General features: G+C 44.4%; 1 protein-coding gene across 1 annotated transcript in view; it reads right to left on the bottom strand.

The window, feature by feature from the left end:
- Positions 1–13,670, bottom strand: part of Fanca (FA complementation group A) — a 54,179-nt gene that overhangs the window by 31,340 nt on the left and 9,169 nt on the right. Inside the window, exons 7-17 of the mRNA XM_051201601.1 lie at positions 12,773–12,885; positions 11,030–11,109; positions 10,328–10,361; positions 9,286–9,349; positions 8,637–8,749; positions 8,161–8,237; positions 7,681–7,822; positions 7,152–7,285; positions 5,083–5,193; positions 1,611–1,706; positions 1,467–1,526 (exon numbers count right to left, since the gene is read on the bottom strand). Coding sequence (XP_051057558.1) covers positions 1,467–1,526; positions 1,611–1,706; positions 5,083–5,193; positions 7,152–7,285; positions 7,681–7,822; positions 8,161–8,237; positions 8,637–8,749; positions 9,286–9,349; positions 10,328–10,361; positions 11,030–11,109; positions 12,773–12,885 — 1,024 coding nt within the window. The remainder of the gene's footprint in view (positions 1–1,466; positions 1,527–1,610; positions 1,707–5,082; positions 5,194–7,151; positions 7,286–7,680; positions 7,823–8,160; positions 8,238–8,636; positions 8,750–9,285; positions 9,350–10,327; positions 10,362–11,029; positions 11,110–12,772; positions 12,886–13,670) is intronic.

Genomic DNA, 13,670 nt, shown 5'->3' with positions numbered 1-13,670 from the left:
ACAACCTGGAACAATCACAAATGCCCTGGTCCTGCTTTTTGGACTCATATGGGCCCTAGGGTCAGCTCAGCTCCAAAAGCCAGTGCCACTCTCCTAACTTGTCTGGCACAGCCATTTCTCTACTTCTCTGTTGCTCTTCCGGAGAGAAGGCTCCCAGGTGAGCCAGAATAGAGAGTTAACGTGGAGATTTCAAAAAAAATATGAAATGTCAAAGCTAGGTGTAGTGGCAATGCCTGGAACCCAAGTACACAGGAGGCTGAGGAGTTTAAAGCCAGCCTGAGTTACATGAGCCTGTCACAAAGAAAATGGGCATAGGAGGAACAGAGAGAGGCAAAATGGCTCAGTGGGTAACATTTGCCATGCAGGCCCCTTGGAAACCTGAGTTAGAGACCCTGGATCCCCATGAAGGAGAAAACACTCCAGAAGTTGCCTTCTGACCGCCACACACACTCATGTGTGCCCCATTCCTCTGACAACATTATAAAAGAATAAAAATGGACCAGCAAGATGGTCCAGAAGGTAAAGGTGCTCCAGCAAGCGACCAACCTACATTCAATCCTTGGGACCTACAAGGTGAAAAGAGAGAGCTATTTCCTCAAGTTACACTCTGACTTCTGCACATGCATCACAGCATGTGCACACACACATAAACAAGTATAATGACAATTAGATAAATAAAATTAATGAAAAACTGTGTAAACTAAAAAACCCTGATGAGAATTCACTGCACACAGGTCCGTCTTTGAACATGGCTACTCTCCTCTGCTAGTGTTGCCATACAAAGACTCCAAGGGACAGTACAGACAAAACACTTTCAGGAAAGCAGGCAACCCAGTTTCACTAGAGACAAAATAGAGGCTTTTGAAGGTCAAATTACTCAAGTCAAAAGACAAGCGAACCAAAACTGTAAGTCAACTAAAAGCAATGTTCATTATTCTTGTGGAATATTATGCAAAGATGTATTACACCCGTTTATGCTGCAGAATATTACTTTAACTGTGTAAAGGTGTGTTACTTTTCTTATGCTCATTTGTTTAACTATGTAAAGCTGTGTTGCATTTGTTTCACTTTGCCTGCCTAAGGAACCTGACTGGCCTAATAAAGAGCTGAATGAATGGCCTGGGAAGAGAAAGGATGGTGGGGCTGACAGGCAGAGAGAATCTAGGAGGAGAAATCCAGGCTCAGAAGGAATGGCGGTGGAGAAGGAAAAAGAGAGGAGAGAATGAGGGAGATGGCCAAGGAAGCCAGGAAGCTGCCAAGCAGGAGACGCAAGAAGTGAAAGAAAAATACACAGAAGGAAAGAAAAGTAAAAAGCCCGGGAGCAAAAGGTAGACAAAGAAAAGAGGATCATGTTAAGTTAAAAGAGCCAGCCAGAAATGAGCCTAAGCATTTCAGACTAATAAGTTTCTGTGTCATGATTTGGGAGCTGATTGGTGGCCTAAAATAAAAAGCCTAGTACATCTTACCTCAGCAATGTCCCCAGAGGAGGACAAATCCTCGTAGAGTCCCACATTCTCTACAGAAACCTTCAAAGGGGAAAAACAAACATGTGAATACAAAGACAGGCACTGGGTACTACCAGGCAGGGCTAGAGCAGTGGGCAGACTTGCCTTGAGGTCAACAAGCCTTGTCTTGGCCAACGAGATGTAGTCTGTAAGGAAGGAGTGATACTTGCTTGGGACCAGTGGTGGGTGGAAAATATGCACCTACAAGAGGACACAGTACAGCAACGTCAAGACACAGACTAACATGGTATTTCTCACAGGGACATTAGCAGCGCATGGCAATGAGAATAATGATAACAGATGGCCACTAGCACATGAGACATATAATTTTTGAAATCAAAACCCACAAGAAGTTGGGTGTGGTGATGATGCACACCTGTAATCCCAGCACTCAGTAGACAGTAGCAAAGATAATGTCAAGTTCAAGGCCAGCCTGGTCTACATAGCAGGATCCAGGCTGGCTAGAGTTACACAGTGATACTCTGTGTCTTACACAAACCCACAACAGAAAGCTGTCCTTCTGTATGCTGCGAATGTTTTGCTTTTATTGGTTGATGAATATGCTTTGGCTTGTGGCAGGGAAGAATATAGCTGGGCAGGAAAGCCATACTGTATACAGGGAGAATAAAGGTGGAGTAAGATGCCAGAGCATTACTGGTAAGCCATGGACCCCATGATTACACAACAGATTAATACAAATGGGCTAATTTAAATGTAAGAGCTAGCCAGTAAAAAGCCTGAGCCACCGGCCAAACAATTATAATTAAAATTAAGCCTCTGAGTGATTATTTTATAGGTAGCTGAGGGACTAGGCAGGATGCAGAAAAGCCTCTGGCTACAGCTGCTCTTCCTTCCAGAAAGAAAATTAAGAAAAATGTACTGTGATTGGTTCTTTGAGTGGGAGGGAAACCAAAGGCATGGAGCAATAGGCTCTGGAGATTTTTATCATCTAGAGACACAAAACACAGCATCAACACAGCCTGTCAGAGCCCATACTGTGTCCAGGTCTGTGATTAGAGAACATGCTTCATATTTGTGGCTGACTTTACAGGAAACTGACCACAAATCCCAGGTTTAAGGAAGAGGGAGTCCAGTGAAAGCCAGATTGCCATGCTCACAGCAAGTTCAAAAGGCAGGCAGGAAGAGAATTTGTCAAAGAACAGGAAATGTAGATAGAATTTGCTTGCAGGTCTGCACAAATGACTTGACATTCCTTGTTTCTTTGGTTAGAGATAGAGAGGAGAAGGAATGGCTCTCAGTGTCCAGACTTCTCACTTCTCAGGGGTGGAGGCCGAGACCTTCGGTGTTCAGGACAGGATACTTCAACAGCTGGTGTATGTGTGGCAAGATGTAGGGGTGGTCATAGCTCCGTTATCTATACTGGCACCTGCCAGTCTTGAAGAATGATTGGCTTGGCCATAAACAGCAATGCACAAGAAAGTCAGGGTCCAGACTTGGGGCAAGCAGACAGGTTCAGTTCTAGTTTCCATGATGACTGAAGTCTGTTATTCTCTTTGCTCACATATCCCCATTCAGTTTGGAGTATAAATCAAACTTCTTACTAAAAAGGGAGTATGAAAAATACTGCCAAGCCTTCCTTCCTTCCTTCCTTCCTTCCTTCCTTCCTTCCTTCCTTCCTTCCTTCCTTCCTTTCTCCTTTGGGACAGTGTTTCACTGCTCCTCAAGATGGATTTGAACTCCTGGCCTCCTGTAGTCTCATACCCAGGCTCTTGAGTAACTGAGACTATATGCCACTGTGCCCAGCTTCAGACTTTTGGGGAGTTTGAGACAGACTCTTGCTATGGGGCCCTGAATGGCTTGGCTGACAACTTATGATTCTCCTACCTTAGCCTCCCAAATGTTGGGACTACAGGACTGTGCCACTATTGTGGCTTCAAGATTGGTTTGTCTTCTTGTTTTGAAACACTGTCTCACAAAGTAGTCCTGGCTGTCCCAGAACCTCTGTTGAATAAACCTCCCTCAAACTTATAGTGATCTTACATCTGCCTCCCAAATGCTGGGATTATAGTGTATACTACCATAACTTGTTACAAATATTTCAACAGTTGACTTACATAAAGCCTTTTTGGTTTTGTTTTTTGTTTTTTGAGACAGGGTTTTTCTGGCTTTGGAGACTGTCCTGGATCTTGCTCAGTAGACCAGGCAGGTCTCGAACTCACAGAGATATGACTGCCTCTCTGCCTTCCAAGTGCTGGGGTTAAAGGTGTGTACCACCACTGCCCAGCAGAGTCTTAAAAAAAAAAAAACTGGAAGAAATGATTATTGTAAGTTTGAGAATATCTCTATCCAGATTTTTTAAAAAAGATTTATTTTGAGTGTTCTAGCTGCATGTATACCTTTACACCAGAAGAGGGCACCAGATCTCATTACAGAAGGTTGTGAGTCACCATGTGGGTGGAGGGGATTGAACCTATGTCCTCTGGAAGAGCAGCCAATGCTCTTAACCACTGAGCCATCTCTCCAGCCCTGATTTTTTTTTTTTTTTTTTTTTTTTCAGTAAATTTAATAATATGGGTGTTTTGTCTGCATGTATGTCCGCCCATCATGTGTGTGCCTGGTACCTACAAAAGCCAGAAGAGAGCATTTGATCCCCTAGGAACTAGAGTTACAACCAGTTCTGAGCAGCTATGTGGGTGCTAGGAATTGAACCCAGGTCTTCTGGAAGGACAATTAGTGTTCTTAACCGCTAAGCCATCAGTCCAGGTCCCAGAAATTCAAATACCATAAAGCCACATCATTTTAGTAAAGTAAAAATAGATCCTCCTATACTCACTCCCCCATGACCTCTTTCTAGACCCCACCTGGACCTGCTCATCCTGAGAGCCTATGTGGCAGGCACTTCATTGCACACTGGTAGAATACATTCTCTTCTCCTGGGGTGGATATGTGGGTGTTACTAGGTGCCTGTGCTGGTTCACTGTACATGGATGCTTGGCATCACCTGAACTGTCTGTTGAAGGGCAGAAACCAGTCCTGGCTCAGTGTGATCTGCAGAAGGCAGACCCTTATATAAAGGACAGCTGTAGGAGCCCACAAGTGACTCAGTTTCCATCTGGACTCTATTCTGACTTATAATACATTAGAGTTCAGGCTTGCTTGTTTCAGTCTCCTTGACAGCGTGAGAAAGTTCTGATGAAGCCCATGGGAACAAGCATATTACCTAATAACAAGCTTCTGACAACAGACAAAATGCACATAGAGATAGGGAATGAAGCTGCTTGCTGCTAGCAGGCCTCACATGATAGAGTGAACCTGGATGCTCCTCGATTCAAGGACAGTGCAGGGAGCTGGTTAATTGATATGTTGTTCTTTGTTCCACTTTGCCTCTAGTCTGTATATAAGCAGGGTCTAAATTAAACTCGGGGCTGTACAATGTGCTGAAAGGCATGGACTGGGCAGTCCTCCTGAATCTGTCCAGTGTTTCTGTCTCTGTTTCTTTTATCTGCCTTTTCTCAATCCTCACGCCCCTACTCAGGCAACCCAGCTGACTCGTTGGAGCAGGCTCCAACAGATAGCACTAGCAGAAAACCTCAGGATGCAGCAGTTGGATCCTTACCTGCATGTACCGAGGGGGTTCCCAGGGTACAAGGTCAGACAGGAACTTGAAGAGGAAGACAAGTGCCTTCTTGCTGCAGCTGTGGTAGCCAAGTGAGCTCCCAAAGGACTCCTGCAGAGAGAGAGATCACATCAGGTACTGCTCTGTGGTGGCCATTCTGTGGGCTATGCTGTCTAACAAGAGCTTGGGCGCTACGGTCAGCCCCACACAGAAGACTGCTGCTGAAAAAAAGAGAGAAGTAACTTTGGTTCAGAGAATTTAAAATGTGACAGAGATGGGCCAAGATTATCTGTGCAAATAGTATCTATGGACAGAATGTGGTGGCTCAGGCCTGTAATTCCAGAACTCAGGAGGCTGAGGCAGGAGCAATGCTAATGGGATACATGGTGAGTTCCAGGCCATACTGGACTCATAATGAAACCCTGTCTCAAGATGACAAACAAGAAGAACAAAAAAGAGGGGCAGATATGGTTCAGTTAATAGAACATTTGCCTAGCATGCCCTGAGTTCAGTCCCCAGCAACCTTTAAAAAACAGGTGCAGTAGTACAAACCTGTACTCTAGCACTCTGGGGGTGGAGGCGATGGATCAAGGATGAAGTATATCCTCAACAATACAGTGAGATTGAGGCCAGCCAGGGTTACATGAGACCCTGTTGCCAAAACAAAGTAAAACAAAAATAGTAAGAATGGGACCCTGTGACTATCAGGAACACAATCTATCTACCTGGCTAAGCCTCTCAACTCAAGAAATATGTTCATTTCATCACCTGAGATTCTTCTGAACACATTAATTTACCTTAAAACTCACCAAAATCAGCAATGTTACTACACAGTAGGCAGCCAAGGAAAAACTAAATAAAATTACATTTAACTATAGACTATGACATGGTACAATGACACTGTCAGCAACCATATACACATACAACATTAATAAGGTGTTGTTGGTTTTTTGTTTTGTTGTGTGTGTATATGTGTGTGACAAGGTCTCACTCCTGGCTAATCTGGAATTCACTATATAGCCTCAAACTAAGAGATTAGCCATTTTTAGGCTCCACTCTCCCAGGTCTAACTGCCTCAAGAGTGGTAAACAGACTCCAGAGAGCTGTTCTGACTTCCATATGCCTACCATTTATGTGCATGTATATTTATACACAGACAGACAACACAAATGAAAAATATTAAAACAGGAATTCAAATACTAAGCATACAAATATGAGGGCTGAAGAGATAGCTCAGCCATTAAAGGCTAGGCTCACAACCAAAACTATAAACATACAAATATGGTCAATTAAAATACAACCAACAACACAGGTAAGTTGGGTCCATTTTAAATTATCTTTTTAAAAATTAATTTATTTTTGTAGAGTGTTCTGTCTGCATGGATCCCTGCAGGCCAGAAAAGGGCACCAGATCTCATTACTGATAGTTGTGAGCCACCATGTGGTTATGGGGAATTGAACTCAGGACCTCTGGAAGAACAGCCAGTGCCGTCAACCATCTTTCCAGCCCAGTTATCTTTTTCTTAATGAACCAGTGAAATGGTTCAGTCTGACGATCGGATCCCACAAGGCAGGAGAAAACTGAATCCCCCGAGTTGTCCTTTGGTCTCCACAAGTATGCTGTGCCACACTTGTGCCCATCTGCCCAGAATAAATAAAAACTGAAATGAAAATAAGTTATTTTTCCTTTTCTGTTTTCTTCTCTTATTTCGAGACAAGGTCTCACTATATAGCCCTTACTGGCCTGGAGCTCACTTTATAGACCATACTGTCCTTGAACTTAAAAGATCCGCCTGCCTATGCCTCCTGAGTGCTGGGACTAAACGCATGTGCCACCATGCATGGCTTGTAAATTATATCTTTAAAAATATTTTGTTCACAGGTACCATTTTCCAGTTGAGACAGGCTCTCTTGTTGTTCACTATTGCATATGCTGGACTACCTATCCTATGAGCACCCGGGGATTTTGTCAAACAGTTTCCCATCTTAGGAAAGTTTCAGAAAAGGAGACTCCACCAAGCAGTTTTGTCATATCAGTTTTGTCATAACCCACTTCTCCAGTAACTCACCTTGAACCAGTCTGCATAGGATGGGAATACAAAGGGGCCTTCCAGAGTAGCCTGGCGCACAATCAGGAACGCAGTGACCATGCTGTCCAGATGGTAGCTCTCAAAGGCGCGGGTCATCAAACCGGCCACCCAGTCTGTGAGATTATGACACAGTAGGAGGGAGGTGAGAGGGCAGCTCAGCTCACAAGCTTTGCTGGTGACTGAGTACACCCAAACATGTCCTTCATTCAGGTGGCAACAGTCACCACATGCTGGATACAAACCACCTCAGACTGACAGAGATAGCACTAACATCAGGCAGGCAGGCAGGCAGGCAGGCAGGCAGGCAGGCAGGCAGGCAGGCAGGCAGGCAGGCAGGCAGGCAGGCAGGCAGGCAGGCAGGCAGGCAGGGTCCTATTAAGTTCTAAGTGAGTGAAGGGCATCACTAATGCATTTAGCCTGTACTGTTCAGGATTCAACTGACATTAGCATGCAAATCACACATACATACATGTGCTCAAAGCATCATGGGGCTCCCAGGAACACACACCTTTAACCAGCTGCTGTGCCTCAGGAAAGCAGACAACCAGTGTAGACAAACAGGAGAGCACATGTTGCCAGTTAACCTCCTGCGTCTCCAGGACTTCCTGCAAACGGCCAACTGACTCTTCTGTGCCTAGTGTCACAAAAACCTGAAATAACAGCCCCAGCTCCTTTCAACACCAAAGTAAGTGACTTCCAGACAGACACTGGCCCCTCTGCTCTCTCTAGCCCATCCACTCCAACACCAGTAAAGTACAGACTTGCTGAGGAGCCTCATGAGTTGCCGCCATATTATTCTCATTCTGAGAAGGAAGGTCTCTGCCCAAGGACAAGGTCAACCTCCTGACCCTGAACTGCAATCCTGATGAGGACAGTTGTACCCTGCTGGAGACTCTGGAACCTCCCCACACAGGCAGTGTCCACAGAAGTCAGTCTGATCCCGTCTTAAACCTTAAATCCTGATGCGAGGAGCAGACCCCACACTCACCCTGCAATACAGAGTGGTGAGCAGATTACAAGTCTTTGCAAAGCTCCACTCTTTCTGCATTTGAATGGCATCAGATACTGCAGAGGAAAATCAACAAAACTTCAAGTCAGAGTTTATTTAAAAAAAAAAAAAAAAGCAACATCAACAAAAACAATCAATGAAACAAAAACCTATTTCATAAGAGCTTCAATGTAAAAGACAATCCTGCTTTAAATTTTTTCCAATTACTGTTGACATTATCATTTCCTTTTGTTAACTGAGGTCATTCTTCAGTATCAGAAGAATTTTGGTTCCAGACAACAAGGATGTCAGGCTCTGGGATAAAGTGTCATTATCTGAAGAGGTCTTAACATGCTGCATTTAACCCATGGGACTAAATTACAGGCGCCTGTAGAGGACAGTCAGAGTTTCACCAAGTATTAGGGGCAGAGACCCCAGAGTGGGCAGGAAACTGCAGCCACAGCAGGGTGACCTACCTTTCAGCACAGGCTTGTGAGTCAGAATCTCAGTTAGAGTGTGACTGAAGAACCTCTTCAGAGAATCCACTGCAATCATACCACAGTACACATCTCCAGAGTATACACTACACCTACAAACAGAATAAGGGGTACACAAGGACAAAGGCTCCCTGGCCTGGAGCACCCTACTTCAAGCCTGGGAAGCACTTTCTCCACCAGGGCCATAGAGACACAGGTATCTAATGAATCCAGGGATATGTAGTTTCAACAGGAGAGAACTGAATTGTCTGAGGGTGTCAAGAGCCCAGAAGCAGGCAGGAGACTAGGTACAGATTAAGAAGGTTGGGGCTGCACACCAAAGATGAAGATAGAACATGGGAGGGAGGTCACACTGGGCACATGACAGAAAAGAGGGACTGAAGAACCCCGCACCCTAGAAATCTGGAGAATGAACAGGATTCTACAATAAGAAGGAATCTCTTGCCCCATCTCAGAGAAGGCTGAGCAGACCTCCCAACCTCCCGGTGCTTTAGCAACGATCTTCCCCAAAGTCACCAAACAGCAGGCAGTACCCAGTCGGCTACTGCTACCATCAGTGTTTAAGAGGCCTTGCTTCCAAGGAAAGCAAGAATATCTTTCACACGAACAGCAGGCCCCACAGACATACCAGCCCCTCACTGCCTGGTAAGCCGAAGACACCTGTGGATCAGCGTGCAGGGTATCGAGTACAACTAAGAACAGAACACAAGACAGAGACAAGTATTAGCCCTATGAATGGCCTGTCCTGTGTCACCCCAAGGCTCTCAGACAACAGATCAATTTCTGTCATAGACCTCTGAAGGTCCAGAATCTCCTAGGATGATACCAGGTCCATCAGACACTGGGATCTGCAAGCTTAAAGTTAAGAACACTCGGAATGTAAATCCTATACTGGGCTGGTGACTTTACAGCTCTGGAAAGTTAGTGGTGCTAGGGACTGAACATGCCAGATTAGTGTTCTGCCACTGATGCATAGCCCAGCTACACTCAAGAAATTAAATGTGGGGCCTAGGAAAGATGGCTCAGCAGTTAAGAGCACTAGCTGGGGGCTGGAGAGATGGCTCAGAGGTTAAGAGCACTGGCTGTTCTTCCAAAGGTCCTGAGTTCAATTACCAGCAACCACATGGTGGCTCACAACCATCTGTAATGAGAACAGATGCCTTCTTTCAGTCTACAGGCAGAAAGAACACTATGCAAAATTAATAAAATAAAAATCAAAAAAAAAAAAATCAAAAAAAAAAGCACTGGCTGCTCTTTAGAGAACCCAGATTCAATTCCCAGCACCTGCATGGCAGCTCACAACTGTCTTTAACTCTACTTCCAGAGGAACAAACACCCTGCTCTGGCCTGTAAGCAGTAGGAACACACATGCTAAATAGAGACACATGCAGGCAAAAGACCTTTAATCCCAGCACTCAGGAGGCAGAAACAGGTGGATCTGTATAAGTTTACAGAGTGAGTTCCAGGACAGGCTCCAAAGCTACAGAGAAACCCTGTCTTGAAAGCGAAAAGGAAAGAAGCTAGCTCATACCACATATATGTCATAAAAAGGGCCTCTATAAACAGTGAAGCAGAGATGGGTTACTTCAAATGGAAAGACTGGAATCTGCCAGAATTGCTAGTAAGCAAGTTAGTCATTTATACCCTGGGGCTCAGAGCAAGCAACTTACAAGTCAGCATTCTCTGCAGGACATCAGTAGCAACCTGCCAACAGAACAGAAATTCACTCAGTAATTTCAAGCAGTCACATGGTGGCAATACACAAGAGAGTGCTTTGTTATGGTGAAGCAAAATAAGAAACTGCATGTAAGGTATTCTTCCATTGGAACCCCTCCCACTCTTGGGAATTCTTTCTCATTTCCTTAATAAATCTAGGTAAGTTCTGCTGAGTGTGTGTGTGTGTGTGTGTGTGTATGAGAGAAAGAGGAGAGAGAGAGAGAAAGAGAGAAAGTTGAAGGCAGATAGGCAGATAAACTTTACAAAGAGGTAAGCCTGAGAGAGACAGAGTTGAAGGCAGACAGGCAGATAGGCAGATTACTTTACAAAGAGATAAACCCTTGATTTGGTCAATAGCATGTCATAAAATTGAGTGGTGATGCAGTTATAATCCATCCAAACACTTTCGAGGTGGAATCAGGAAGATTAGAAATTCAGATTAAGCTGGGTCTAGTTGTACAGTCTTTGATGCCAGTACTCAGGAGGCAGAGACAGGAGGATCACTGAATTTGAAGCCAGTCTAGTCTACATAGTGAGTTCCAGGATAGCCATGGCTATGCAGAGAAACAATGTTTTGAAAAAAAAAAAAAAAAAACGATCATCTCTCCCCTCAAAAAAGACTGATTTTCTTCCACTCTTGTATTTTTCCTTCTTACCTGCAGCATCTTTTCAGGCTCCACAGGTCTTGGGTCTGAGCTTTCCTGAAATCCTCTTGAAACTAATAGTTGCATAAAACCTGAGAGAGAAAACAAATTCAAGCTAGGTGTTGGTGGCGCACACCTTTAGTACCAGCACTCAAGAGGCAGAGGCAGGCGGATCTCTGTGAGTTCAAGGCCAGTCTGGTCTACAGAATGAGTTCCAAGACAGACTCCAAAGCAATACAGAGAAACCCTGTCTCAAAAAAACCAAAAAAAAAAAAAATTCAAGTAATTTATAAGCAACATGTTCTCCAAACAGCAGTGACTCATAGCAACCTCCAGGGAGAACCTGTGTACAGACCAGGGAACTGCTCTGAAGCAGAGCATCTAACTCTAGGTGAACTCCTACAGCTGTCACTGTTCATGTGACTGAGACACAAGCATTTATCCAAATCCTTGAAAAAGTCAAATTTATGATAGGGACTTCTTTTCTAAGATTTTATTTTTATTTCATGTGTTTGAGTCTACTGCAGGTACACCAGGACAGTTCAATACCCACAAAGGCCAAAAGAATAGGGTGTCGGATATCCTGGATTTACTGATGGTTGTGAACTGCCATATGAGGGCTGGGAATCAACCCAGATTCTCTTAACCACTAAGCTCTCAACCACTAAGCCCTCTCTCTCTGAAGCACAGGACTGTGAGCTTCCAGCTAGTCTAGCTATCCACCATCAACTCAAGAACCTAGAAAATGTCTTTTTGTTTGTTTGTTTTGAGATTGTTTTGCTAAATTGCCTAGATCAGCTTCAATCTCAGACTTACCAACCCAGTTGGGATAGCAGCTGGGATTAAATTCTAAACCACCACCCCCAGAAGCATCACATTCTGAGGAATGAGAAAAAAAAAAAAAAAAACTAATTCATAGTTTTATATTTGGGATGGGATTGAAAGAGGGTCTTACTACATAGCTTGGCTGGCCTGAAGCTATGCACTAGCCTGGCTTTGAACTCAGAGATCTGCATGCCTCTGCTTCTGGAGTACTGGGACTAAAGGAATGAGCCACCACAATTGGCTGATCCACAAATTTAAAGATCAGAATAAGGAAGCCTGGAATTGAGGTTTTCTGTCCATCTTTGATTTAAACTTTACCTATCTAGGGAAGATTACAGGAAATATAAGCAGTTCATAACACTGGAATCTTATCTTTGGCCAACAAGGAAACATACAAATTTGCCAGGCATGATGGTTAAATGCCTGTAACCCCAGCTTTGTGAGGGCCAAGGCAAGACTGCTGTGAATGTGAGAGGTTAGCCTTCTCAAAAAATAAGTGTGGAGGCAGGCACACCCCTTTTAATACCAGCATCCAAGAGGCAGAGACAGAGGCAGGCAGGTGCAGGCAGATGCCTGAGTTTGAGTCCAGCCTGTTCTACATAACAAGTTCCAGGCCAGCTATAGTTACATAATAAGACCATGTCTCCAAAGATAAAGGAAAGAAACCTATACAGAGCACATGCTTCCATCTTTGAGGTGGTGTTCGTCTCTGGGACTAGTGGCAGTCCAGGCTATAGCTTAGACAGCAAAAGGAGCTAGGGCTCTACAAGGGGAAACCCAACTCCTGCCACTCAAGGAAACAGAACCCACGGTTGAGCTGGTGAGTTTATCTCATGCTAGGCCCTAGGCCCACAGGAAAGGAGAGATAGCTCTAGTCCCCAGGGTCAAAATTAATAATTGTCCCCAGGAACCCGCCTGCAGTGAACATACCAGAAAGCATGGCTTTAGTAGTATCAGAGGATGGGCTTGGTGCTTCTATCTGCTCACACAGAATGCATAGGTTCCTGAAGAGCCACATGGTCATGGCCTGGGTGTCAGGATGGCTAAGGACACAAAGAATCGAGGATAGAAACATTGCTGTTAAGGATGAGATAGCAGCTGGGCAGCAGTGGTGCACACCTTTAATCCCAGCATTTGAGAGGCTGAGGTAGGCAAATCTCTGTGAGTTGGAGGCCAGCCTGGATTACAGAGTGAGTTCCAGGACAGTCAAGGCTGTTACACAGAGAAACTCTGTGTCAAGAACAAAACAAAGCAAAACAAAAAAGGAATGAGGTAGCAGCTGCCAAACCCTGTCTCAAGGACCAAAGTAGGCAAAGATAGGGTATCAGCCTAGCTGCTGCTAACTCAAGAACATCATTTTTTAAAAGTTTACTAATAAACTGGGTATGGTGGTACATGCCTTTAATCTTAGCCCTGGAGAGGCAGAGGAAAGTGGATCTCTGTGAGCTTGGAGCTCGTCTAATCTACACTGTGAGTTCCAGGACAGTCAGGGCTGTGTAGTGAAATGCTATCATTAAAAACATTTAGGGCTACAGAAATGGTTCCAAGATTAAAGCACTTGCTGCTCTTGCAGAGGACACAGGTTCAGTTCCCGGTACCCACATGCCAGTTCACAGCCACCTGCAACCTCTTCCAGCCTCTTCTGACACTGTATGCATATGGTACACATATATACATGCACACAGACACATATACACAGGAAAATAAGTAAACCTTTAAAAAATAAAATTAAAAGGTACTTCAGTGATAATGAAATAATCACCAACAGGTTCAACCACCCCTCAACAAAAAAATTGCTTTGTGGGTAGAAGACCTACTTTGAGGAACC

Source organism: Phodopus roborovskii, unplaced genomic scaffold (assembly GCF_943737965.1).
Source record: "Phodopus roborovskii unplaced genomic scaffold, PHOROB, whole genome shotgun sequence".
NCBI classification, from domain to species: Eukaryota; Metazoa; Chordata; class Mammalia; order Rodentia; family Cricetidae; genus Phodopus; species Phodopus roborovskii.
This window is presented reverse-complemented; position numbering and strand designations above follow the sequence as displayed.